A 25,845-nucleotide genomic window follows, 5' to 3' on the forward strand; every position below is an offset into this window, starting at 1 on the left:
TACGACGAGAAAGTACTAAGAAGGTGTAGGCGCACTTTTTATATCCAACGGCTCAGACCTTTGTGTGATGATTGTTTGTTCGGCTCGTCGTGCCAGGATTATCGGATGGACGGGGACGGCTGGAGTGAAACGAAGAAATTAATCGGCCCCAGCATCCATTCGTGAGGGACACATCATGGGCTTTGTCTTTCTTCCCATCTACCCAGCTTCACACAAAGAACAGCCTTTGCCCATGTTCATCCCATCGATTGTCACACATTGGAAACCCATTAGCTCGAATAACAACAACTCGAAACGCACCCTTCCGAACTCTCATTCCGGCAACTCGCGAGCGAGGGCATAATATTCAACGATTGCGATAAGTCGACCAACCAGAAGAGCATACACAGAAACGATTTCCCTGTAGTGTCCCGTTCAACGACAGCAGTTGGTGCGGGAAAGCGGGAGAAATTGAGTTTGTGCGCTTGGAAGCATGCCGTGTCGGTACACAAACACAAGACTTCCATGCGTGGCGGTCGGTTGTCCCAAACTGGCGGGTGCGAGATATCTTCACTAATCGCAAATATCGAAATGACGATCTGGCGGCCTCGTCGACAGCTGCACGGGGGTGGTCACTGGCCAAAAAAAAAGAGAGAAAAAAAGTACCGAAAGCCACATGAAGAAAACAATCGGTGTTCCCGGGGCCTTGAAACAAAAGTCGAAAATCAGGGGGCCATGTTTTTCTCTTCCAGAAGGGCTGGTCGATTGCTGGCGTTGCTATGCAAGGTCCCACAACATCCCGCAGGTTACAGGGAGGAATTCGGCCGTTGGGTCGGTATGCCAACGGTTCATTGAAGGCAAGCAACCATTCACCACTGCCGTTGCTGGGCAATCATCCAGGGTGGTGTTTTGAAGCTTCGAACGAACCCCTGTCACCTGGCAAGGTGCTGAAAAAAAAGCAATCATGTGTGATGCCGTTCATGTGGGATGCGGCGGCTCTTGGTGATGGTATGTTCTGCTCCTGTTCTCGGTTGCTGTTTTTGTGTCTTCTTCAGGCCGCTTTCACTGGCGGTCTTGGAGATCCATGTCGAAGATGGAACTGAACGACGAGGGTGCTTCTCGCTTTTTTACTCCCGAGTTCTCATGGCAGATCAATCATCTACTGTGATGATTATCAACCAAGGATATCACATACTGTCCAGGTTTTGGCATTTGCTCAAAACAAAGCAAAGGTACTGCGCCGATAGTACTTGAGTGGCATCTCACAACAGGAAAGCGGCAAAGCACTCCATCGCCAATGGTTCTGAATAACCTTATTGATCCAATGGCTGACAGGATCAAGATGCTGCCTACTGGTGGAGATAAACACTAAACGACGGGTGGCTGGGTACGAGAAGAAGAAGAAGACAAGTCGTGCTATGAGAGCGGCATTAAGCATGGGAGGCGGGTGATATGCCCCGTGTTGCGGGTACCGGACGCGGAGGCTGACTGGGGAACAGCAAGCACGGTGGTGATGATAAGGGGGTCCTCATACATATATGCGGCTCGGCTGGAAAATCATGGCTGACTGGAGCAGTGGAAAACATGTTGTTGCACAAACATTTGGGGACGAAGTTGTAGGCGGAAAGGGCGGATGGGTGGCTATAGTGACTTAATTTTGTACATACCGAGGCTGGACCTTGACCTGACTATTATCTTGAAAATCCGAATTAACCGTTGCTAAAAGTGTACTGTCTAGCAAGAGAAGGTCTTGCTGCGGATAGCGAACGCGAGATGCTGTTGATGAGCAGCGTGATGACCAGCCTCTTGTTCAGCAATCTGATTCGCAAAGACGAACTCTTGTATGTATGGGTGGGATACTGTTGCTCGCAGAGCGCGGCAGGTACACTCGTCCAGGTTCCATACTTGACCTTATCCCCGCTCACCTTCCCTCTCTTCCTCCCCCAGCCGGCCGGCAGCTGCTCCCTCCATCCCATCTCATCCCCTACCTCTTACCTGCCAACCAGCCAGCCGCTCGTTCCAGTTTCAATCTCCAAAGGGATCGTATAAGCTCCCGCACCGTCCGGTTTCGAGTTCGACTCCCGGATGGGGCTTTAGAAAAATGAAATATCGTGAGGTTCTTCCTATCGCCGTTCAGGAATTTGGGGAAGAACAAAAGCCGATAGCGTGCGTTCCACGAGTGCGCGGGACTTTGTATACCCTAGCCAGGCACTACTGCGCCCTGAAGTTGAACAAATAATTGATTGTTCTAATACATTGGCATCCCCTTTTTTTGAGGAGGGCTTTTTCCCCCCTCAAACATTTTGATTAAGTCTGCAGTGTTACAAAATCGTAATCTACTTGCCTCTCTACCCAGACCCTCCTCCTCCTTTTCCTCCTCCTCCTCCTCCAAGAGCCCAAACCCTCGGCCCAAAGATCTCTCCCTCCTTTACCGTCGCCCTAACCGCCATTCCCTTAAAGTCCAACGTGCCCTTGACCACCTCATTCCCCCACCAGCTTGGCGGGCTAATCTCATTAATCGTAAATGCAAAGAAAACAACCAGCGTGGCGAGCGCCAACCCCAAATCCAACCCGCAGCTCGTCAAGAAATTCAACCTGCTCCACCACCCAAAGTGCTTCTTCCTCACCACGTACTGGAACACATACCCGACGATGCCCCAACTCAAATAGTTCAGCGGACTAGCAGGCGGGATCGAGCCCGCGCCGCCAAAGATGACGGGGGCAATGACATAGCGCAACCACGTCTTCGTATGCGGATTCCGCCTCTGCGCACGGCGGAGGAGGAACCAGATAACCAACGGCACGACGGCTCCCAGGGCAAAGAACAAGAACAGCGAGGAGTAGATCTGGCCCGGGGAGAACATCCTTGCCGGACCTATCAGTCCCCAGATGACGCTTGCGGAGAAAAAGACGCGACCGCCGGGACAGGTGAAGTGTTGAGGTTGCGCGGGGGTGCAGACTTCGGGAATGGTGCGGAGGGCGTAGTTGAGCACGAGGATCTGGATCACGCACGAGAAGGTGGTGGCGACGACTTGGGCGGAGAAGAGGACGCGAGGGGGTAACTTCATGTAGTGGCCGAACTTGAGGTCGCCGACGAAGGTGAGGGCTTGGGACATGGTTATGTAGCCGAAGGTTTTGAAGCTATTGTTTGGGGGAGAGGGTTTGGTTAGTACGATGGGTGAGGTTAAGGATATAGAGGGTGAGGAGGAAGGAAGGAAGGAAGAGGAAGAAGGAAGAAGGGGAAGGGGGGAGGAGCTCTTACATCATGAGTGCCAGGGGGCGGCCGGGCTGAATGTACCCAAATACGAACTCGGTCAACACGTTGAGGCCAATTTGGTTATTGGTGACGGCTTGGATGATGCCGATGGGGAGGGAGAAGGCGAAGGAAATGAAGACGGCGAGGAGGAAGGCCCACCAGGTCAGGTTGGTTTGCCAGCCTAGAACGGTGAAGAAACCTAGGGCGAGCATCTAGTTCGATGCATTACTGGTTAGTTCGAGGTTTTGGTCTGTGAGGAGAAACAGAGTACTGACCACTGCAAAGAGCGACATATACCACCATGTTGGGGCCTCCTTGTACTTCCTCATCATCCTCATATGTACATCGGGCCTCTCACTTTTGCTGTTCATCCATTGTCTCCAGATTGTCTTTCCATGATGAAGGCAGGTGTACACGATCAATGAAGATATGGCGGCAAAGGATAGACCATATGCTATGGCGAAGGTGGTACTATTGTTTGCAATTAGACCATGGCTCTTGAAATGAACAAAATACAAAGCCGACATACCTTAAGAATAGAGGCGAGTAAGTGTTATATGCCACTTCGTTGAGCGTGAAGTCCTTGCTAAGAACTCTCGCGACATCGTATGTCTTGCCCGTATTGTCATAGACACTGGAATCGCTCATTGGCAGGTACTTGCCGTACCACGCCCCGGTGTACTGCAGAAAGCTGGCAGCAAACATGAAAAATATCACTACGCCGGCCAGGGTATTGGCAATGGCGTGCCTGTCTGAAGTGTTAACATTGCTTGATACCTATAGAGTCGACGGAGTGGTGGCATTTGATCTTACCATGGAGGCACCATAGGCGAGCCAACATATCCCGTAATCTGCGCCCAATCGAACGTAATAGGAAGCAGGGAGAGGCCCGTCGAGTAACCAAACAGCTGGTTGACGACAGGATTGTTCGGTGCTATCCAAGTCACAACGGCGAAGGAGCTGAGGAACTGAGCGAAGAATCCGGGGATGAAGTAGTAAAAAAAGGAGCCGAGGGTGATGTAGGCAAACCACCTGTACCGGGGGATGGAGCCACCCATTATTGTGGGATCCTTCTTCTCGTTCTGGCCGTACATGGCGTGCATCAATGTAACTGCCACAAGGTTTCCTGGCCAGATCATGGAAGCTGGGTAGACTAGATAGATAAAAGTCAAGTTAGTGAGTGATGTGTGGTACTGAGCCGGTGACAAACTTACCCAGAAACCTTCTCAGCATTCCAGCAATCCCATAGCCCAAACTTTGTGTGGATATCGTCAGAAGAACCCCCCATAACAGGCCGAAGTCCTGCTTATAAAACACCTTTTGGGCTAAGATGATGTCGGTAGCGTAGGCCACGGAAAAGGAGACACTGGCCATAACAACAATGACGGAATGTTCCTTGATGTTGAAAGGCCCCGGGTTCAAAGTCCACCTTTTACCAAACGTGTTGAACTCACGTTCGGGCATAAACCTCGCCCAGCCATGTCCCAGCGGCCACGCGATAATCTGGGCAATGAGTGCCCCAAGACTAATGGATGGTGCTTTCAATGAGAAGATGGTATTCATTGAAGCCCCCAAGAAAATGAGCGACAACCCAATGGTCCACGCCCTAATGGTGTTGCATGGCAGGTCTTGATCAAAGTTGGGAACGGCAGCCCGGACTTCTGGATAGGGTGAGTTCTCAGCTTCTTCCTCGTCGTCCTCGCCCTCACTCTCGCCGAACTTGACCCCTACTTGATTGTCGTCAAAGCTGAGTGACTTTCTCGTGAGATCTCGAAGTTTATGGCTATATTCGGCAGGCAAGTTTGGGTCCAGAAGAAGCTCATACTCGGAACCGTCTTCGTCATCGGCGCCGTGGGAGTCCTGTCTGCGATGTTGACCTGACTGGGAGGGACCGGGTGCGTCATTCCAAGAGGAAGAGGGTGCTCCGATATGTTCCTCGCCTGCCTCCAAGTCGCCCGACTTCCGACCGCTCATAGATGTCCTTCTGTCTTTCAGTTCGACAGCTTCCATGCCGTCTATTGAAGCACCGGAGGATCGGAGATTGGAATAGGAGGCCATTGCTGGGGGTATCGCTCAAGTGAGCTTGAGAGATGTTATCGGCTCAGTGCTTTCGAAACTATCATTTCCGGACCCTGGGTTTGTATCAACTAATCGACTCGATCTGGGTGTCTTGATAGGGATCCTGGTTGGTAGGTAATTGTGAAGTATCGTTGAAAGCGTCAAGTTATGCAGAAGAGGTCAAAGGGTCCAAGCTGCAGCGTTGTCACGAAGGGTCAGGGTTGGCACATGTGGATCGGGCTGCTTCTCTCTTATTCAGCCCTATACACGTCCTTTTGCAGTCTCGTGTAAGTGGGAAGCTTGAAGATAGCTTGAATCCAAGACAACAGATACACGATGGATACCGGACAAACATTTCTAGATTGGGTACCTTTGATGGAAATGGTAAGGTGGCTTTTTGAGATCGCCAGGCGGCGCTCCTTTCCTTTGTTCTCGTCGTCTGGTCCAATGTCAACAACCCCTGTATTTCAGGGAGCTGACGGAGCTGAAATACTGAAAGGTGGTCCGAAACAGGTGTGCATAAAAGCAACGCTAAGCCTTGTACAGCAGTATACCTACGTATCGAAAGCTGAACCCTGCAACCTTTTTGACGTCGCCGCTTTCTCTTCACTTTGTGCATATTCACATATCAAGACATATCACCAACATCACTCACCCATCTTCCGCCACGCAGTTGTCTTTCACCACAACTGCCAGTTGGCACCTCTTTCTTAACCCCCTCCCTAACCAAAAGAACATGGAAAGATAATGAGACGAGTGGTAGTGACAGGCCTTGGTGCCATCACTCCCTTGGCCGTCGGCGTCCGCCCCACCTGGCGCCGGCTCTTGGACTCTCACTCGGGCATCGTCAGCGTCGCCGACCTCGAGCCCCAGGACAAGTGGAAAGAACTCACCAGCACTGTGGCTGGGCTTGTTCCCACAGCTTCAAGGAACAAGCAGAATGTTTCCGAGGAGAACACTTGGAAGGCCGCGGACTGGCTAGAACCGTCAGACCAGAGACGCATGTCTCTCTTTGCCCAGTATTCTGTTGCCGCCACCGAGATGGCCCTGCAAGATGCTGGATGGAAGCCCACGAGGCAGGAAGACCTTGAAGCTACAGGTGTCTGCATGGGAAGCGGAATCGGCAACTTGGATGACTTTTACAGCACCAGTGTCACGTACGACAAAGAGGTAAGAGCACCAGCTCGACCTTTGATCGGACCTGATCTGAGGCTAACATTCTTAATGTAGGGCTACAAAAAGGTCTCCCCTCTCTTCGTCCCCAAGATCCTCATCAACCTCGGTGCCGGCCACGTCGCCATGCGCTATGGTTTCCGCGGACCCAACCACTCCGCCACCACCGCTTGCACCACTGGCGCTCACTCCATCGGTGACGCCTCCCGCTTCATTGCCTTTGGCGATGCCGATGTCATGGTCGCCGGCGGCTCTGAGTCCTGTATCCACCCGCTAACTTTCGCTGGCTTTGGCCGGTCCCGCTCACTGTCTACCGCATATAACCATGATCCGACATCCGCCTGCCGACCCTTCGACAAGGACCGCGCCGGCTTTGTGGTGTCTGAGGGAGCTGCTGTGCTTATTCTGGAGGAGCTCGAGCACGCCAAGAGGCGCGGTGCTAGGATCTTGGCCGAGCTGAAGGGATATGGATGCAGTGGTGATGCACACCACATGACGGCACCGAGGGATGATGGTTCAGGAGCGTTCCTGTCTATGAAGAGGGCACTCAAGAACGCGGGTGTGAAGCCGGTGGAGGTGGACTATATCAATGCCCATGCTACGGGAACGGCTGTGGGGGATGCGGCGGAGGCGATTGCCATTCAGTCGCTGATGATGAGCGAAGAAGGAGTGGACAATGAATCCAAAATCACGGTTAGCAGCACCAAAGGAGCGATTGGCCATCTCCTTGGTGCGGCGGGAGCCATTGAGTCTGTCTTTTCGGTTTTGGCCATTGCTGAGGTAAGTGTTCTGAAAGCAGTGTTATTGTTTCCTTTGCTAACCTGTGAACCCAGGGGGCGATACCACCTACTCTCAACTTGACCAATCCCAACGTTGGTGTCGGCTTCAACTTTGTCCCTTTCGAAGCGCAACAAAAGGAAGTCAAGGTGACCATGTCCAACAGCTTTGGTTTCGGGGGCACCAATGCCTCCCTGGTCTTCTCAAAATTCGAGTAATGGCCTTGGCTCTGGGGGAAAATTCTAGGATAAGGGCTTTGTGCCAGGCTTTCCTCTTACTGTTATTTATTTGTATCACTACCACATGGCTAGGGCGTAAGATTTCCGGATAGAATCTCACAGAACGGATGAAGCTCACGCATTGCATATAGAGGCCGGAAAGCTCCAATGTATAGACATGTTTGATCCATGACACAACCTCAGATACGCAAACTCCCTACTTCTCAACATCACCTTGCAAAACAATGTCGAAAGGAAGGAAACATACCTAGGGAGTAGTTAGGCTGGAGGAGTCGAACTCTTGTCCGGTCTACTGAGGCCTTACCAAGGGTTAGGGTTGCTTAGAGCAAACTGAACAAAGCCCCTTCTACAAGTCTGAAGAATGTCACAAAGGTTTCGAAATTCAAAAAAAAAAAAACAAGTCGGTATGCTACTGAAGTTCGGTAGTTGAGCTATTTCCATACATGAGCCTTATCCTTTGGGCTTTACCAACGAATGCAATGTCAACGGGCAGGACAAGACCGTAGCAAAGGACTGGATGGGCACGATCTAACCCTAACCCTGCGCAACCACTAGCAGACATTTTCGGTTTGGGGAGCTTTGTCCATCAGAAGCTCCAGTTCACCATGACGGCATAATGCGAAAGTGAAGAACCATCCCGTCCACCTTTCGAGATCCCGGAACTGCTGCCGAATCCACCAACCTCCAAGCCCCCCAAGACAAGCACCGATTCCCATCAGCTTTTCTGGCCCGAGCAACATATCACCGACGACTAATGGCTTGCCCCAGCTGCAGATCCGGCCTCGGCCGCGCCGCATCGACGACCTTGCGCCAGGGTCTCTTTGTCGAAACCACCATCGCCGGCACCACTCCCCTCGCCTTGCGCGCCGCCCTATCTTCCTCCCAGTCCAGCATCACCACCGCCAGCAGCAGCAGCAGCAGGAGAAGCACGAACCTCCTCTCACAACAATCCCGACGGATACACACAACGCGCCAATGCCGGGCTGAAGGCGGCGAGAGCAGCGGCGGCGGCGGCTTGGCCGGTGGCTTCCGCAAGCTTCTCGCATCCGTTGCTGGCAACCAGAGCGCATCCTACATCGCCTATGGCGCTACCCAGCGCATCTACAAGGACTGCGCCAAGCAGGCCGACTACACCATCAGCCCCGAGGACAGGAAAGCCGGAAAGGTCAAGGAAACGGCGGATGGCGAAGAGATTGGTGTTGGTAACGGAAGCATTTGGCACGAGGGTACGTACAGTTCGCTTGGTGGTTCAAGTCCCGGACGAACATCACACGCAGTTACAACCAAGCCAAGCAAAGTAAGGAAAAAAAAGAGGAAAAAAAGCTAACCACTTCTGATTTGACAGAATTCGGCCTCCTCCCGACCTTCTCGACCTGGGCCCACGTAACCATGCTCCACCTCTACCTCGTTGTCGTCCGCCTGCGCTGCCTCGACAAGGACGCCCACGCCACCTGGCAGGCCCAGCTAGTCGACCACTTCTTCCACCAGGCCGAGGAGAAGATGGACCGCACCCACGACATGTCGTCGCGCGTCATGCGCCAGCGCTACCTCCAGGACCTTTTCGTGCAGTGGCGCGGCGTCGTCATGGCCTACGACGAAGGTCTCGTCAAGGGTGACGCCGTCCTCGCTGCCGCCGTGTGGCGCAACCTGTTCAAGGCCCGCGAGGATATCGATGCCAGAACGCTGGCTGCTATTGTTAGTTGGGTGCGCAGCCAGTTGAAATACCTCGATTCCATGGACGATGCGGGTCTGGCGCTTCACCCTACCTTGTTCAAGAATAAGGCGGATACTGAGTTGGCGGTGGTGGACGAGCTGGTCCCGGCGTTGGAGGGGCAGACGAGTAAGGGTGCGGCGGCCGGACAGGCTGAGGTGAAGGCGGCGCCGGTAACAGGTCAGAAGGGCGATTCCAAGGGTGCCCAGAAGCCGAAGGCGGCCCCCAAGTTCAAGACCGCTGCCTAAAGCTGGGGATATTACAATAAGAGGGGGATGTTGGGGTGGTGAAGAGTGAGAGACTGTACATATATACCTTGTATCATAGCAGCATATCGGGAGTTCTCCAAGAAAAGGGAGGTAAAGGTGGGATGGATCAACAGGATGGATGGCCACATGTGTAAAAAGGGATCTAAAAGTGCTACCAAAAAAAGCACAGGATGTATATACCACTCATAGTTTGGGGAATCAAAAATGGGCTCAACGTAAACTCGCTCGTCTGTTTCCTGTTCCCACAACCCCTCCTCAGCATTCTCCTCTTCCCCTTCTAACAACCACCGTCACTTTTTCTCTCACCCCAACCTACCTCCTCTCCCACATCTGAAATTCATACTCCGTCGCATTCTCAACCTGCACAGCTCCAGGAACCTCCTCACCCACAAACTCATCCAACTCCGCCTTGCTCTTCCTCACCCATTCCGATCCCTCCTGCTGTTCCTTCAACTCCAAAGGAAAGAACGTATCACACTCAAACTCCGGACTCAACACCCTCGTCAACAGAATCCGCTTGCTCACCTCCTTGGGCAGCTCCAGCGCCGCGCCGTAGATTTGTCCGCCGCCGATGACAAAGACCTTTCCCACTTTTTGTTCCTGTTGTTCTTGTTGCTGCTGGCGAAGGTAGTTGATAGCTTGTTCCAGGGAAGAGGCCATGACCGGTCCTTCTTCACTTTCAAGCTTTCCTTCTGAGAGGGATGGGACAGCAGAGGTGACAGAGCGGCTGATGACGATGTTCAGACGACCCTTTAAGGGACGGAACTTGGGCGGGATGGAGTCCCAGGTTTTGCGGCCCATGATTACGGCGTTGAGGGCTTTGGTGCCGGTGAGCTGCGATATGGACTTAGTTTTTCGTTCGGTTGGCGCTACACATAAATAAATAAAAAATAAATAAAAGTAGGAAGGATATTTACCTGACTGGGCAATCTCTTCGTTACGCGAGCGAAGTAGGCCATTTCCTTCTTGAGACCAGTCCATGGAAGACCGCCGTTGAGGCCGATTCCCATGTCGCGCGTGGCGGCGAGGACGAGCGTGAGCTCGATCGAGGGGAGGATGGCTGACATTTTCTTTTTTGTGTCTTTGTTCCCCAGCCTGCATAAATGTCAGGAAACCGTCGAAAACGGAAAGGGATGTGATTTAATTGGGTATTGATAGGGCTTACTTGCTGGATGTTGTGTTCTCGCTGGATGCGATACTGTCACAGCCTTGTTGTGAGTCAGTTGTAAACTGCCCTTGCCGTTGCCCGGGTGAAGAAGCGATGCTGAACAATGTGGTGAAAAGTGGGGCGTCTTGGTGTTGAATGTTTCACTCCCGTCGCCTCCAGACTCTGACTTCTAAAAATTTCACTGCTTCGCGATATTCGAGGAACAAAGGGTAAGCTCTGACTGAGAATTACGCATTACTCGATTACCATATCTCTTCTATCTTCCTCTCTCTCTCTCTCTCCTACTTTCGTTCCATATCTATATCCATACCGTAGTGATATATATCGTCCTCTGTAGATGATAAGCAAAGTCCGACGTGATCAAAAGATTTAAACAAAATAATAGCCCCAATCAAGTCCCCGTGTTTGTTGCGCGCTCTATTCGAAAGAGCTGCTGCAACTCAACTCGCTTCCGCATGGTCATCGTCTACAAGACATACCCGCCAGCATCAACGCAAGTCCACTCCCTGGCTCCCCGGCCATCCTCCAACTCGACGCACCACCAAAGCGCACCCTTGGCCTTATCCACTTGACCACTCTCCTCATAAGCTCTAGCTAGTGTGAACCACGCCTCCGAGTTGTTCCATCCGGTGCCTAACTTGGTCAAGCCCGAGAGCAATCCATATGCGCGATCCCTTGCCGCCAGTCGGTCGTGAAGTGGCAGCGAGGTCGCCTTATGCGGTGGTGGGAGGTCCGGAGCACCATTTGGCGTACTCTTCAACTTGAGTGCAGCCATACCGTTTTCCAGGTTTTCCTCCTCCTTTTCCACCTTGCTTTCTACTTCCCTTGTACCGAGACCGAGAGGCTGTGATGGCAGTTCGGGGAACTTGCTGGCTGCCTGTAATGGTGTGGAGATATCGCCAAGTATGCTTTCTTCCAGGTTGAAACTCGGCACAACAGGTAGCGGGAGGAGCTTCTCCGAGTAAATATCCAAAAGGATGTCGGAAAGCCCAACGATGGTGACAGCGTGGTCGGGGAAGTGCGTCAACGCGGTCTCAAAATCCGCTCGCGCCTCGTAAGGCTTCCCGCATCCCACAGACAAATATCCCTTCTGTTGAAAAATATTAGCACGATGATTTGCTTCTCCACAATGACAAACCCAGATTATCTCACCTCTGCCCAGACATCAGCATAAAGCTCTTCCGTGCTCTTGGTCTCTCCCCAACCAGCCTCCCGCAGAGACACGTCTCCAGTCGTATCGTTCAGGATCTCGGCCTCCAATGCCTGCACAATGTTCTGTGCCTCAGTGCATGCTTGTTGTGCATCGGCGACGAGGCCAGCCCTCCGGTAAAATCCGGCGATGGTCAGCCAGACCTTGATGAGGATGGCCTTCCGTTTCCTCTTGCTATGCTCCTGCGAAAAGTGAATTACCGGGAGCAAAGAGCCGTAAACCTCGGCAAGAACCGAAGCCTCACCGTCGTTGTAGTCCTCATTGGAATCAAACGAGTCGACTCGTTGTACCATATCTGTAGAAGGCTCTTCAGGAGCCGGAGCAGCCACCGCAACATCCTTGCCAGCGTAATCTGCCAAACTCCCGTTGACAGGCATCGGAGGAGGTGCTTCTGCGACTCCTACGCTTCCGCTACGAGATTTCCTACGCAAGCTGTGCCTCCTCCCAGACCCACTCCTGCTGAGGCTATGGGATTTTCGTTTCGACTGCGCATTCTCGTCGTTTGTGACTTGGATCGCTGGCGCTCCGGGAGCCTGAGGTACAGGCGGGATCCCGGTCAGGTTCTTGTCGTGACTCCCGAAAATGCTTTGCCTCATCCCACGGCCAGATCGTACTGACCGGCTACCGAATACACTTGCTCTTCTGTTTCGGTTTTGTTCCTTGGTCACTGCTGTGACCGCCGTCCTGGGAGGTTCTGGCTTTGTTAGTTCCGTCTTTTGATCTAGATCACCGAACAATCTAGTGAACAGCGTGAGTAGCTCCGAGCTGGCATTCACAGCAACTGTTGGCCCTTCAACGAGCTCCAGAATAGCCAGTTGAGTCATCTTAATCTCGAGAAGGCTCTCTTTTTCGAAATCGTCCATCTCGTCGACAATGCCATTGCTAGAATAGCCACCATCCTCAACACCAGCCTCATTGAGATGCTCACTCCGATAGCCGCCGTTCAGGCCCCTGGTTCCGAAGAGGATAAATGGATCCTTGAACTGCTCCATAGCTCCTTCGCAGGCTCGAGCTGCCATGACATAGTCTTGTTGTGCACTAAGCATCAGCGCCAGCAGATGCCAAAGGGGGATGAGCGATCGCTCTCGCCAGCAGGGTCCTCTGTAAAGCTCCTGACTCTCATCGATATCAACATCTTCCAAGAGCGCCGTCTTGACCAGGTTGATAGCATAATGAAGATTCCGCTGCTCAGCCAGAAGAGTGCCAAGGGCGAAAACGCCCCTTACGTCCACGCCCAAACCGAGCTCAGGGGACAGGGATTTGGACAGGCAGTGAACAGCTTTTTGCTGGAAGTGCGTCCGAGACTCTGATTCGTATGTCATCCGCGCCCATTGCGCGTTAGCAAGGCCAGCGGCCTGGTATGTCAGGGCTAGCGCGCGAGGGGGCAACGATTCTGCAGTCGTGAGAACCAAGTGTCCGTCTTTCGCGGCGTTCAAATTCTCCTCTGCACCCAATTCGCCATTTGCTAGCCTTTCAAGCAGATTCTCCAATTGCAGCCCCAGGTGGTAGGCCTTTTCAGCCGCATCTCTACCGCCAAATCGACAGAGGGCAGCGATACACGCAGCGATAGTTTCGAGCATGGTCGCATCATCGTCCAAGCCAGGTTCAGGATGCCCAGTCTTGGCAACTCTTGCTTTCCCCTTCTTAATGATGTCCAAATAGGAATCGAAAGCCGCAAAAGCCAGGTCGAACTCGGCCACGGCAAGGTGAACTGTAAAGAGGTGCCGCAAAACGGATGTCGAATGATATGTCTTTGTTGCAGCGCCATACAAGGTGTCGAGTGTTCCGTGGCTAAGGGTGTCTCTTCCGCCCTTGCCGAGATCCTGCTCCTTCCATCCGTGACCGTTCAGAATGATCCAATTCTGCATGACACGATCAACAAACTGCTCGACCTCTGTTCTTTGCTCGTCGGCCCTTGGGAACTTTGTCTCGGTATATAGCAGCCCCTGGAGAATGATCTCCGCCTTCTTCAGTTCGGCGCGCAACTGGCTCCTAGCGGACGAATCATTGCTGGGCTCGGAGTAGCCCGTCGGAAACGGGAGGTCCCGTTGTAGGAGCTCGGAGAGCACATGATAATATTCGGACCACACCTTCCGCCTAGGCACAGAGCCTCGAAACCCATAACCTCCAGCCAGTGGTTGCCCCTTGGCGCTCGCCCAGTACTTGTTCCACGTTCGAAAGCTAGCAAGACAGTTGGGGTCGGAAAGGAGCTCGTCGTTTTCGCGAATCGCTTGGCTTGCCAGCATGCAGTATTCGGTCAGGAAGAGTTCGGCCCAGTACCGTAGCTGGTGGCGGGCCAGTTTGGTGGTCCAAACGCTGCTGAGGGACGGTAGAGCGGCTTCGAATGCACCCATGGCCATATCTCGCTGCCCATCGCGTGCCAGGCAGTTCGCCCGAAGGTAAGCTGACTTCAAGGCGCAGACCTTGGTCCATTCGGAGAGGGCATCCAAGTTGTCGCACTGCGGGTACTCGAGGTCGAAGTTCTTGGGGAGTCGAACCAAGGCGATAGGGTAGTCCTTCATGACCCAATGCAGCCATCCTAGGCAAACCTTGGCCTGGAAACTTTCTTGGGGATGCTGAGTTTCATTCTCGATGGCGGTGATGAGGTTTGGTATATGGCCTGCCACCTCGATACCCACGGCAGGCCCTCCTGCAGTACTCGGTCGATCGCTGTCCTGTGGCGCGGCCTTCTGGCAAGCTCTCGTGATGGCCAACTCGATTTCGGCGGTCAGGGTGAGACCTAATGGAGACGAAAGTCAGTTTCCAAGCTCAGAAACAACATTATATCCGTGGTGAGTGGTAAAAGGCATACATGTTCGGTCAGGCGCATGCTTCCGCACCTTGCGGACCAGCTCGGGGACAGCATCCCAGTTCTCTTCGCAACGAGCATCGTCGAGCTGTTGGATATAATTCGCCGCTTTTATCGCGTCGGGCTAGAGTTGTATAAGTGAAATCAGCAAGCTGCCTAGGCTAGAGAAGTGGGAAAGGCGAAGGGGACGCTGGGGAAAGGAAGAGGTGGAAGGCCAAGGCAAAGGCGGGTGGGTGTAATGTGAAGAAGGGTCACTTACCATGTTGCCTGGTCTACAAAAGAGCACGTACTACGAAGACTTGTCGAGACGAGGCATGTGATCTGAGTATATTCTCAGCAGATTATATAGAATGTCCTGTAGTTTCGGTAGTAGCAGCAAGGTAGTGGTAGTAGGTTCAGGTTCGTCTGGTTGCTATGTCGGGTTCCTGTTTCGTAGTTTGGAGAAAAGGAGTGGAGGGGATGGATGGGCCTTGTAGGTTGATGTCAGGTACCCGGACGTCCTGGCGCTGGCGACAAGCCCACCTCCAGGTGGACGAAGTGGAAGTGGACGTGGCGGCGTCATGGGCCCAGCGTAGCGGACACCCGGACGGCAGGAGCCACGGCACCAAGGTGCTTTTACCGCCTGGGAAGAGCAGCTCCCGACCCCTATAAAAGGGGTTCTTTCAGGGCTCAGACACAGCACTGGTCTGGACCCCGGCCCTACAAGTGCTCATTTAGCAGGTGGGTCAGGGGCATCATTACGTAGCGGTAATTTAGTAGTGTAATTACCGGTATGGTCCCCATGTACAAGACTGTTGCTGTGACGACTCGGACCATGCGATAAGACTGAATTTTGCCTGCCGGAGCTAAAAGTAAAGAAAAAAAGTTATCGATATGGGAATGGCAACGGACTGCGAGCTGTAAACTGTCCATCATGAGGACCGAACGTCTTGATATTTTTCTAAGAAAATCATTGGGTTTCGTTCTTGGACCACTTGTCCATTGAATTGATTTTGTAGATTCACGAAAATTGAGTTCTGTTGTTGAGAAGCTGGGTTCAAAAACCAGCCGCACGTGTGAATCTTCAAAATCTCACTACTCAAAAAAAGAACTTGGACCTTTTTGACTCGAACAACACAGCAACCTTCTTCAACACCAACACGCCACTTAACTACCTATTTGTGTTAAGTGTTATTTACAAAATGGCAATCCCACCACCAGACCTTCGCGTTCTTTGCCGCAGACTCGCATCGACACCAGTTGATGATCTTCCTCACATCTGCCCCCTCCTCGTCAGCCATGTGCTTTGTTGCGGAGAGGCCCTGTCCGCCGTGCCAGAGACCAAGGCCAAGGACAAGTCCTCGGAAACCGCCACGCTTGTTCACAGATTGAGAACTCATATCACCACACTTCTTACTGGCAAGAGTGCGTCCGGCCGTTTTGCCGCCGTTTCCCTGGTTAAGGCTGTCCTTGATGTTGGAGGATGGGAGAGCTTGAGGGCTTCAGACGCATGGATCAGGGGCTTGATCAGCATTTTGGGAGTAAGAATCCCCAATTAAACATTTGAAAATAACGGACATGGCATGCTAATATCATCTTAGAAACCTGATCCTTTGGTGTCCAAGGAGCTATGTGTCATCACCTTGACCAAGATCTACTCTCTCCTCCAGGGCTACCAGACACTGGTCAGAGAGATGGCCACGCCCACTCTCCCCAGCTTCATCACTTCCATGCTCAACATCGTCAAGCCGCCTGCGTCGAGCAAGGCCGCCAAGGTCCCCACGTCCTTTGTCGATACCGTTGCCGTCTCTCTCGCCAAGATTGTGGCCTTGTATCCTACCACCACAAGGCCCTTTAACGCCCAGATCCGGGGCGCCTTCAAGATTTACGTCGCTCCTACCATGTCTGATGTCGCCACCGTTCCCCAGAGCCTGCGAGAGAGCGCTCGCTCGCTGCTTGTCGTGCTTCACTACACAGCGCCCAAGAACGGTAGCAGCGACGAGTGGGCGAAGGGCATCAAGTCCTATATTAAAGAGGCCCACGCCACCGCCGACCAAGTCTTACGTGCCGTTCGGGAATCCTGGGAATCCACCGCCGGCTACAGAGTGGACACAGTCCGTACCGATGGCGAGCCGTCCGGAGGAGGCAACGAGACCGACTCCCTCCCTACCTGGACCGGTGTCACTGCTGGTTCTGAGAGACTCAACGGCCTCGTGGGTCAGCTCATCGGGTACCTCAGGGTGCCCACTAAGGCCCCTGTCACCGTTCCCGTCGGAGAGCTCCTCGACCTCGCCTCGCGCATCACCCTCATCACGCTCCCCAAGCCTACCACCGGCGAAGACACCATCGAAACCAACCCGGCCATCAGCCGTGACGAGAAGGCCGAGCTCTGGAGCGTCCTTCCCGAAGTCCACATGGCCATTCTCAAGCTACACACCGTCCTCCTCCGTCGCCTGGCCGCCAACGCCCTGCCGCTGGCCACCGACATCCTCGACCAGATGGTCCGCGTCTTCACCTCCGGGCGCCACATCCCCGCCATCCGCGAGACAGTCTACGTCCTTGCCAAGGACCTTCTCGAGATCTCCGGCCCCGGTCTCCTTAAACTCACCGTTGACTCCATGGCTCCCATCATCCAGTCCACCTGCCAGGATATCCTCCGTGCCACGGGCCACTATGACTCGCCCGTCAAGGCCGACAGCAGCAGCACCACCATGAACCGCAACCCCAACCCCAAGAAACCCACCGCCGGCAAGAACGGCGCCGGCATCATGAAGCCCCAGGCCCAGTCCTCCGGCAACGCAGACGCCTATCTCACCTCTTCCAGCACCTCCTCTTCTGCCGACCCGGCCACCAATCCCCTCTTCGCCGCCGCCCTCTCCCTCCTCCCCCTCTTCCTCTCCCGTCTCCCGCAGCGCCACCTCTCCCCCGAAGCCCGTGGTCTCGTCGACCGCACTGCCATCCTAGCCAATAGCAAGGCCGCGATGCTCGCCAGCGTGCTGAACCCGTACAAGGACACTCGCGGTCGGTACTACCCCACCATCCTGCCCTTCTTGGTCAGGCAGTTCCCTGCCGACCAGGAGGTGGAAGTGTTGCGGACGAATCTCATGAGAGTCGGTGCTGGCGTGAGCCAGCAGGTTGCTACCAGCTGGGATCCGGCGGAGGATATTGATGATTTGGTTGCTGCTGCGGCGGGCAACAAGGACGACGAGGACGAGAATGACGACGACGAGGAGATGGTGGATGCGGATGCGGATGAGGCGGACGCTGATAAGGAGGCGGATGCCCAGCTTGCTGCTGAGAATCAAACGGCACAGAAGAGCAAGGCCGCCGCTGCTGCTAAAGGGGCTTGGGGTGCTAATGCGGAAAAGGACGCTGCTGAGGAGGTTAGCAGCAAACCGAACCCGTTTGCCACCGTCCCTGTTGACACCCCTGAGTCGAGAACCGCACGCGCTGCGATGAAGAAGCGTAAAGTTGAAGAGGAGGCCGCGAATCCTCCTAAGAGAGTTACCAGGAGTTCGAGGAGAAAGACTCTTGAGGTGGAAGACGAGGCGTCTGTCGTGACTACTACCGCTAAGATTGTGGAGGAGGTTGTGGAGGAGGTCGCTACGCCCGCTGAGGCCCCGGCCCCGGCGAAACCCGTTATAGCTGTGATGGAACAGAAGGAGGGTGAGGATGATGGTGAGGATAGTGATAGTGGGGAGAGTGTCCAGATCGACATGTCGCTTGAGGACAGTGAGGATGAGGAGGACGAAGAGTAGATTTGATACCTTTTTGAGAATTTGGATGGTAAAATAAAAGTACTTGTATAGATAGAGGTTTTCTCAGGAAAAGATGATCTGTTTGTCCCTATCTACTCTCGGTCTCAAGCCCAAAACCCACCTACCTCTATCTGAAAGATCCTGTATAGAACCAGTCCACTTCATCCAACCGAAGACAAGATATCCAGCTGAGAAATGTATGCCAAACTTGTAGCGAAACTTGGGAAAAGCAAGCGTGGTCAACTTCAACGCCAGCCGGGTATAGAATGAAATGCGTGCCTCGAAACTGATTTTCCACCAGCCTGATTCTATGTCTAGAAGCAAAACCAGAAAGTCGGTGCTGGGATGGTATCTTAATCACGCAACCAAGCCCTCCTCTTCTCCTCCTTCTTTGCCCTTCTCTTTTCCTTGAACGCCTTCAGCTCCTGCTTAGTTGGCTTCTTGCCCGACCTTTCCGCCTTGAGACTTCGGCCGTCGTGCATATTCGCCGCCGCATCCACATCAAAGTAGGCATTCAGCTGCCTTTTGCTCTTGGCCTCGTCCGAGTGGCGCTCTACGTTCTGTTCCGGCGCTTGCCACTGCCCTGTCGCACGGTTGAAGTAGCCGGCGCTGGCTAACTCGGCACCGGCAGCGGTGGGGTCCAAGCCGGCAAGAGGGTTGGTGGCGGCAGCGGCAGCTTCGGCAGCAGCGCGAGCGTTGACGGCATACCACGCGTTCTCGTCGTAGTCGCCGTGGATGGCGGGGTTGTAGCCGCCGGCGACGGAGATGGGGTTGCTGATGATTGTTGGTTCTGCATCGGGAGGAACGACCACCGGCGCTACCACTGCTGGCACTGCTGCCGCGGTTGGAATTCGTGGATTCTCCTTTTGCCATACGCCAGAGAAGCGGTTGTAGAACCAGTAAGACGAGTCGTTGGGGTTCCAATGGTATTCCCAGCCGTCGTCTTCTGGTGCGGGCGCCGGCTCGGCGGGTAGCGGAGGTGCAGATGAGGACGATTCGCCCTTGTCTGTCTGACCCGGGAGAGGCTCTTTGGGAAGGGGAGGGGCGCTTTCGTCGATTTCGCCGGGTTCGGCGCTCTCGTCCCGATCTGATTGGGATGGCGATGGCGACGACGACGACTCGTGATGGCCTTGTGACGAAGCTTGACCGTCTGGAGACTCGGATTTCGACTTTGGCACTGGACCGTCCTCCCGCTCTTGGTCTTTCCGGTCTTCTTCAACTGGTTGAGGGTTCGATTCCTCTACCGTTTCATTGCTTTCAAGAACTTGTTCGGCGGTGGCCGGGGCCTCTGTTGTTGTTGTTGCGACCTCCTCTTGTGCGCCATCGGCAACCTCTGTGACCTTTGTTCCATCTTCTGTACGCTCCTCCTGCACAACTTCTTGCGCGGCAGCGGAATCATTTGGAGGTGGTGTGGACATGGCGGTCTATGGGTTGTGTTTGGTAATTTAACTGCCGAGTTAGATCTTGTCAATGAAACGCCGACCAGTTTGCGTGTAGTAGATTTAAAGCGAGTATATGCATTTCCTGACGGTTTATTCAGTTGCCTTACTGTGCCGGAGAAAGAAAGATTACTGCAGACGGAGGAAGAGTTGAAGGGCGCTGTGTTGTACCAGGTAGGAGTGCAGAGGCAACTCAAGCTGATTGCGTTAAACAATGGAGTGTGACTTTGATATGGTTCAGTTTGGCGATTCACGTCTTGCCGCTGAGCCTACGTGATGTTGATTTGGAGATGATGTTTTGGAAGGGAAGCTGAGAGTCTGCAGTGCCGTTCGGAGGGCGCCATCGTACCTGCACCCAAGAGCTGAATGCCGGCGGCAATCGAAGCTGCAGCTGTCTGTGCGTGCTTGAGCAGTTGGCAAGCAGCTGTTATCTGTCTCGTCTTGGGGCCTTGGCGTTTGCAGGGGCGTCCTGCATGGTCCGTGCCAAGGTAAGATGGGTCACGGTGTCTTGGATGTGGATCGGGACCCATTGATGCTCGTTAAGCTTAAACCGAAGTGTTCCATCTCTTCTCTTCCCTTTGACTTGATCAGTTCCCTTCAGTCTTCTAACTCATCTTTTACGATTGTTAAAATGTTGACCCTGTCAAGTAACACGGGTCTTCAATTCCTGACATGCGATTGGAGATGTGGCCTGTGACATTGACATGAATGATCATCTTCCAAAGACCGACCATTTATTCAGCCAGGTGTCACTGTCAGCGTCTTTCTCGTTGCCCCCTTGCAGCCGAGCAGATCAGTTCAAGTGCAGCCTCCAATCGGAATGTCAACATCTCCGCCACGAAACTCTTAAACAACAAAAAGAAGATGTCTCTCCTTCACTCCCAACTCATCAGCATAGGCCGGCACCAGATATCTCATCTCCCTCTAACGAACAGCGCCGAGTATCTGACAAGTGTGTGCTAGTGTTGACAGGCAGGGAATGATAGACTTCGCGATAGTATCATCGCATCGAAGCCGGTGCGGTGGGCGACCTCTCGGATCATATACAAGCCTCTTCCCTCGGATCTTGCCGTGGTTGCAACTAAATAAGCGTAACCTGGTAATAAAACCAGGAAGTGGTTCCTAGAGTTGGGGCTCGGCGGCGCAAGCGTCGTGAGTTTATATTGTCTTCCGACCCGGTCGTCTTCCCCTCTTCACCCATCTACTGGCCGTACCATCGTTGCCTCTTTACCCGGATAGTAAAACCTATCAACTGCACACATGTGCTATTTGGCAAAATGCTGATCCAGGCATCCTGAACCTTGGACCTTGGACCTTGGACTGTGGAGAAGAGGAGGTTCCATCTGTCGTTGGCCGCAGCTTGCTCAGCCTACTCGCCTTTCGTTTGTTCCTGGCATATCTGAAAGGCCTAGGCAAACATGGCTAGGAAGAGTGGGATGGTACCAGAAAAGATGGATTCAATACTCTATTCCGTGGGTCAACGACTAAAAGGCCTACTTCGATCTACCTTCTTTTTTAGCATCACCACTTCTCCGACTGCTGCTTTATTCTGGTCTAGATGGTCGACCAGCACTGACATTGGCCAATCGACCCGAAGATGGAGATGCCTCGACTGGGACTTGGTAGCACCAAAGCACAGCATCTGTAAGCTATAAACAGTACGACATCTCTTCATCCTTGATCCAGCGGTCTTCTGTGCTTAACCTACCTGACGATTCCGCCCAGGAAACATTTGGGACGTCGAACTATTCGCATTATTCACTTATTGCCTATTTATGCTACTTGGCTGGTTTTATACACAAGCGTCTACATACGAGACTAATTCGGTCCCCTGTTTTTACACTCAGCCTTTCGTGCGACCTTGTACCGGGGTCTACTCCTCGTTCTTTTCTCCTTTGCGAAAAATATCAACCTTTGTGGTTGCGTTTCACTCTACACGTGGCTACCGCTTGACTCAGATCTCGACTTTGGTTGATCGATATTCGGGTCTGGCCACTCCTCTCTCCCGTTCTAGACTCGCAAATGTTGGTGGCAGGGCTAAGCTGGACTCGAGCTAAGATGGAGAGACATCAACGGAGAGGAGAGCCTCATACGAGTTTATCCTCGCTCATCACCCTGATCGCCATCGCCGTCCCTCTGGTATCAGCAGCAGCCACTCTTACCGACGACTCAAAATGCGAATGTTACCTAACAAATGGGACGCAAGCCTCCTTCTTCGCCACCCATCGGTTTTTCGACTTCCGAAGCCTCGCTAAGAACGCCGGCGTGCCTCCCACCATCGTAAAATCTGACGACAGCGGGAGCGCGCCCGTCACTAGCGAATACTTCACGACCAAAGAATGGACCGATACATTCATGGTGCTAGGCTGGGACAACAGCCACCAGGTTCGCGAGGACGCCACCGTACTGATGGTCAACTCGCCCAACAACGTCTACATCGAGGCCAACGGCGACCGGAACCCTTCCTCCCAAACCTGGCTCACCCTGCGCACCCAACGTCTCAAGGACTTCCAAACCGCTGCCGAGATCGAGTCTCGCAGAGGGTTCCAGTACCTCTCCGTCCGCATGCTCGCCCGCACCGTCGGCGCGCCGGGCGCCATCACCGCCCTCTTCACCTACCGCGGCTCCGACCGGCTCGCGGACGTGCAGGAGTCTGATATCGAAGTGCGCACCATGGACCCGCGCAATACGATCCAGTATACCAACCAGCCGTCGTATACGGAGGAAGGCGAACAGATCGACCACGCCACCAAGAATGTCACCTTGCCTAATGGACACCCGGATTGGACCCACTGGGCTGTGCACAGGCTGGACTGGACGCCCAAGGAGACGGTCTGGTATGTGGATGGGACCGAGGTCGCAACTATCTCGTTCCAGACGCCCAGGGATCCTAGCAAGGTTATCCTGAACGCGTGGAGCGATGGTGGCGAGTGGAGCGGGAATATGACGGTTAATGAGGCGGCGTATTTGCAGATTCAGTGGTTGGATATTGTGTATAACGCTACGGATGAGGATCCGGCGAAGAAGATGAAGAGGCATGATGATGGGACAGCTACCGTATTGGGTGCAAGAAGCGGGGATGATGAGGATGAAGAGGGTGGCTGTGATGTGGTCTGCAGTATTGATGAGACGACGGAGAGGGGGAAGCCGGTGATGCTGTGGAATAACGGGGGAGTGAGGATGATGGAGGTGGAGTTAGTCGCTTGGATACCCTCTTTCATGGTTCTGGGTATGTTTGTTTTCTCTTCTGGGGGGTTGTGGTAGAGAGAACGGGAGCAGAGTGGAAGTGGGTTTGTTATATAAAATGGCGTTAGGAGGCCGTACATACACACGTTCATGATATTGTATCTTTGAGTGGTCTAAGTGATGAGTGTGCCTGAGTGTTTGATCATCAAATGGAAGAACAGAAGTTTCAAGTTTGTTTGCCGAGGTCTGCCCAAGGTTGAGGAGAGTCTGGGGCATTATATATATGAGACACAGTTCACCGGTTTGTTGACTAGTACAAATGGTCAACCGGCCAACGTTATTTTCCGATCGGCCATGTCCGTCTTTATATCAAACCATCATCTTACCTAATTATCCACATGACAGCATCTTCTACAACGCCTTCGGTTATTGGCAAACATGCGCGCAATTGACTCCTGTATCACAATTTCGGTTCTCGCGTTGATGTTCATATACGTATCAAACGGGGAACAAAACAGAAGGGTATCAAGCATGATATCCTATAGCACCGTGAAGCAACGAATGTACAAACATACTACCTAATTGAAGAGCCAGCAAAAAAGAACAAAAAAAAACGTCTTTCTTAAGGCAAAGGATTCCGGGCCATGGTTATTGATTTTTCAAGCATAACCAGTAGGCAGCAGAATGCTGTAAGCCACACAGTTAACTTCAATCCATGATCTCAAAAGACCATGCACTTCCCGTCTCTAACAACCTCGCACCATGGTTAACAGCAAATCCTTTTCATCAAAAGTCCAGTTAAACATTTTCCCATCAATCATTCAAAGCCCACCACATACATAACGGACCAAACTTACCACGAGGATGGTTCGTTTTGAAGGCGACGAAACTCCGCTTTCGCATTGAGATATAATGCTTCAAGTAAAGTGGCTTTAATATATCTAGCTGTTTAGACCTCTGAGGGGGTTGCTGCACGCTTCGCTCTTTCAAGCATTTTATTTCAAAGCATATTGAGTGAAGACAAGTACCGTACATTGAGATCCGGCATTCGATCTCAAAACTTGAACTACCGGCCTCGAAATTGCATATGTGGATCACTCACTTCGGTCAATTTAAGAGTGTTCCTTGGAAGTCCGGAATTTGAGAACCATGGTTCTGGCTTCGGAGGTCTGATCTTGCGGGGAAATCACTTGTTGAAACAACTGAAGGACAAGACTCGATCTGGATAAGCAGTGCATGAGGTTCAATATGTTGGCTGGTTAATGTACGAAACACTGACTGCTTCTACTTGCCTCAAGAGGCAACTATGACCATGAGTCATTGCAGAAGATCTTCAACTCGCGACTTCCCTGCCAGTTCCAACCACTGCCTGCAACCCGGCACTTCCCCTGCTTGAACGCCTGCCATCGTCAGCTACCCGTCCACGCCATCCGTAGGTATCTACAACAGCTTCGTACAGAATGTGGAAGCGAAGCTAACGCACCTATCAGTGAGACACCACTTGAGTATCTACTTCTTGTGTCCTAATAGAAAGTGCGTGGTCCGCGTATACTGCATGCAACACGTTAAGTGAAGTATAATTTATAGTTCCATAGGATACTATATGATTGGAGCATCCGTGGTTCCGATAGGCGGGCGGAAGATGAAACATCCAAGCACACGGGGGTAATCAAGATGAGGCAGGCACCTTGGACTGGCTGTCCGGTTAGAGCCCAAAGTCAAAACCACCATGACCTCCATCACCACCAAAATGTCTTACTTCTTGACCGCCCGTTGCTGGGTTGGGTCTCACAAAGAAAAGGCTTGGCGATATATTGGTAGTTTTCCCTCCCGCAGCCGGAGGTAGGGAGGGGGAGCTGTTTTATGGTGGGACACTGGGTTTGATGTTTTCGGCGTCTCCTGTGATGTGGTTAGCTGGAATGTATCTCCAGGTCGTCAGCTCACTCAGAGAATCCAACTGGGTAAAGGAAAGCTCTTGATGGCTGGCTGGCCTATGTCTTGGCGTCGAAGACTATAAGACCTATTGGTGGGGAGTGTCTGTTGTATAATGGCCATTCGCTTTCTGACTGACTGTTGTCATTATCCTATAGCTACGCAGTAAGATGACGCCAGTTAAGGCGAGGCGTAACCCTTGGCTACCCTCTTTGGTTTTCTGTTTTCTCCCGCTTCCCGGAATGAAAGGCTGCTGGCAAAGAAAGCATGAGGCGAACGGAATACCAAGTAGGTAAAAACCCGCCAAGCTGGGTAAACGCTTGTTGTTGTTCACGGATCTGAGAACAGGACTTGGGGTTTGGGATACAGATTCTCAAACCGGTCACCGCTCGGAGACAAGATATGCAGTGCATTGTTGCGCAGCATGGCCATTCGATCATACATAAAGCCATAGCCTTGTCAGTTATGTAGCAGAGTGCGGTATGTTCAGGGACAACTATAAAATAGGACAGGAAAACAAGACCTGACCCAAGTGCTTGCCCTGCCGTTTTTCGTATTCCGAACAGGCCTGTGATCATTAGAAGTAAATTGGCCTGGGGTTGTCGAGGAGACGTCGACGTGTTGCGTCCAGCTTCGGACACAATTGGACATAGCCACCAGTCAGACGATGACTGGCCGCTTGATGCGTATATAACCACGAGTGCCGGGGGTGCTGTAGGGCGCCCAACGACCAAAGCCGACGCCGCAGGGGAACCCCCCCCCCCCCCCCAAAAAAAAAAAAAAAAAAAGAACGGAAAAAATATAGTCACCACTAGGCGAGCTAAGCTACCCGGCAATATCAAGAATGGCAACGCCCACGGCTTGAACCGTCACCAGTTTGGCCGGAGGAATCCGGTGATGCA

The 25,845-nt window shown here is 52.9% G+C and overlaps 8 protein-coding genes across 8 annotated transcripts; 4 read left to right on the top strand and 4 right to left on the bottom strand.

Annotated features, from left to right (window-relative positions):
- Positions 1-2,327: 2,327 nt before the first annotated feature.
- Positions 2,328-5,735, bottom strand: SMAC4_00142 (uncharacterized protein; the record flags this gene model as incomplete). Its single annotated transcript, XM_003351553.2, has 7 exons — positions 4,450-5,735; positions 4,274-4,388; positions 4,049-4,195; positions 3,765-3,983; positions 3,511-3,706; positions 3,290-3,447; positions 2,328-3,120 (listed from the first exon to the last, which is right to left on the bottom strand). Exons 1-7 carry the CDS (start codon positions 5,291-5,293, stop codon positions 2,328-2,330), a joined length of 2,472 nt encoding a protein of 823 aa, XP_003351601.2. The 5' UTR covers positions 5,294-5,735.
- A 173-nt stretch (positions 5,736-5,908) lies between these two features.
- On the top strand, positions 5,909-7,770 carry SMAC4_00143 (uncharacterized protein). Its single transcript, XM_003351554.2, has 3 exons — positions 5,909-6,463; positions 6,524-7,246; positions 7,300-7,770. The coding sequence occupies exons 1-3, from the start codon at positions 6,041-6,043 to the stop codon at positions 7,459-7,461; spliced, it is 1,308 nt and encodes a 435-aa protein (XP_003351602.1). The 5' UTR covers positions 5,909-6,040; the 3' UTR covers positions 7,462-7,770.
- Positions 7,771-8,107: 337 nt separating this feature from the next.
- On the top strand, positions 8,108-9,441 carry SMAC4_00144 (uncharacterized protein; the record flags this gene model as incomplete). Its single annotated transcript, XM_003351555.2, has 2 exons — positions 8,108-8,708; positions 8,828-9,441. The coding sequence occupies exons 1-2, from the start codon at positions 8,237-8,239 to the stop codon at positions 9,439-9,441; spliced, it is 1,086 nt and encodes a 361-aa protein (XP_003351603.1). The 5' UTR covers positions 8,108-8,236.
- A 293-nt stretch (positions 9,442-9,734) lies between these two features.
- On the bottom strand, positions 9,735-10,683 carry SMAC4_00145 (uncharacterized protein). Its single transcript, XM_003351556.2, has 3 exons — positions 10,628-10,683; positions 10,380-10,557; positions 9,735-10,296 (listed from the first exon to the last, which is right to left on the bottom strand). Exons 2-3 carry the CDS (start codon positions 10,527-10,529, stop codon positions 9,775-9,777), a joined length of 672 nt encoding a protein of 223 aa, XP_003351604.1. The 5' UTR covers positions 10,530-10,557; positions 10,628-10,683; the 3' UTR covers positions 9,735-9,774.
- Positions 10,684-10,833: 150 nt separating this feature from the next.
- SMAC4_00146 (uncharacterized protein) lies at positions 10,834-15,292 on the bottom strand. The gene is made up of 4 exons (XM_003351557.2): positions 14,909-15,292; positions 14,653-14,773; positions 11,783-14,580; positions 10,834-11,720 (listed from the first exon to the last, which is right to left on the bottom strand). The coding sequence occupies exons 1-4, from the start codon at positions 14,909-14,911 to the stop codon at positions 11,097-11,099; spliced, it is 3,546 nt and encodes a 1,181-aa protein (XP_003351605.1). The 5' UTR covers positions 14,912-15,292; the 3' UTR covers positions 10,834-11,096.
- Positions 15,293-15,830: 538 nt separating this feature from the next.
- On the top strand, positions 15,831-18,386 carry SMAC4_00147 (uncharacterized protein; the record flags this gene model as incomplete). Its single annotated transcript, XM_066089390.1, has 2 exons — positions 15,831-16,169; positions 16,230-18,386. 2 exons carry the CDS (start codon positions 15,831-15,833, stop codon positions 18,384-18,386), a joined length of 2,496 nt encoding a protein of 831 aa, XP_065946886.1.
- A 42-nt stretch (positions 18,387-18,428) lies between these two features.
- Positions 18,429-20,100, bottom strand: SMAC4_00148 (uncharacterized protein). Its single transcript, XM_003351559.2, has one exon. The coding sequence runs from the start codon at positions 19,802-19,804 to the stop codon at positions 18,740-18,742; it is 1,065 nt and encodes a 354-aa protein (XP_003351607.1). The 5' UTR covers positions 19,805-20,100; the 3' UTR covers positions 18,429-18,739.
- A 1,709-nt stretch (positions 20,101-21,809) lies between these two features.
- On the top strand, positions 21,810-23,180 carry SMAC4_00149 (uncharacterized protein). Its single transcript, XM_003351560.3, has one exon. It carries the CDS (start codon positions 21,848-21,850, stop codon positions 23,087-23,089), a length of 1,242 nt encoding a protein of 413 aa, XP_003351608.3. The 5' UTR covers positions 21,810-21,847; the 3' UTR covers positions 23,090-23,180.
- The last annotated feature ends 2,665 nt before the right edge of the window (positions 23,181-25,845 follow it).

Source organism: Sordaria macrospora, chromosome 4, assembly GCF_033870435.1.
Source record: "Sordaria macrospora chromosome 4, complete sequence".
NCBI classification, from domain to species: Eukaryota; Fungi; Ascomycota; class Sordariomycetes; order Sordariales; family Sordariaceae; genus Sordaria; species Sordaria macrospora.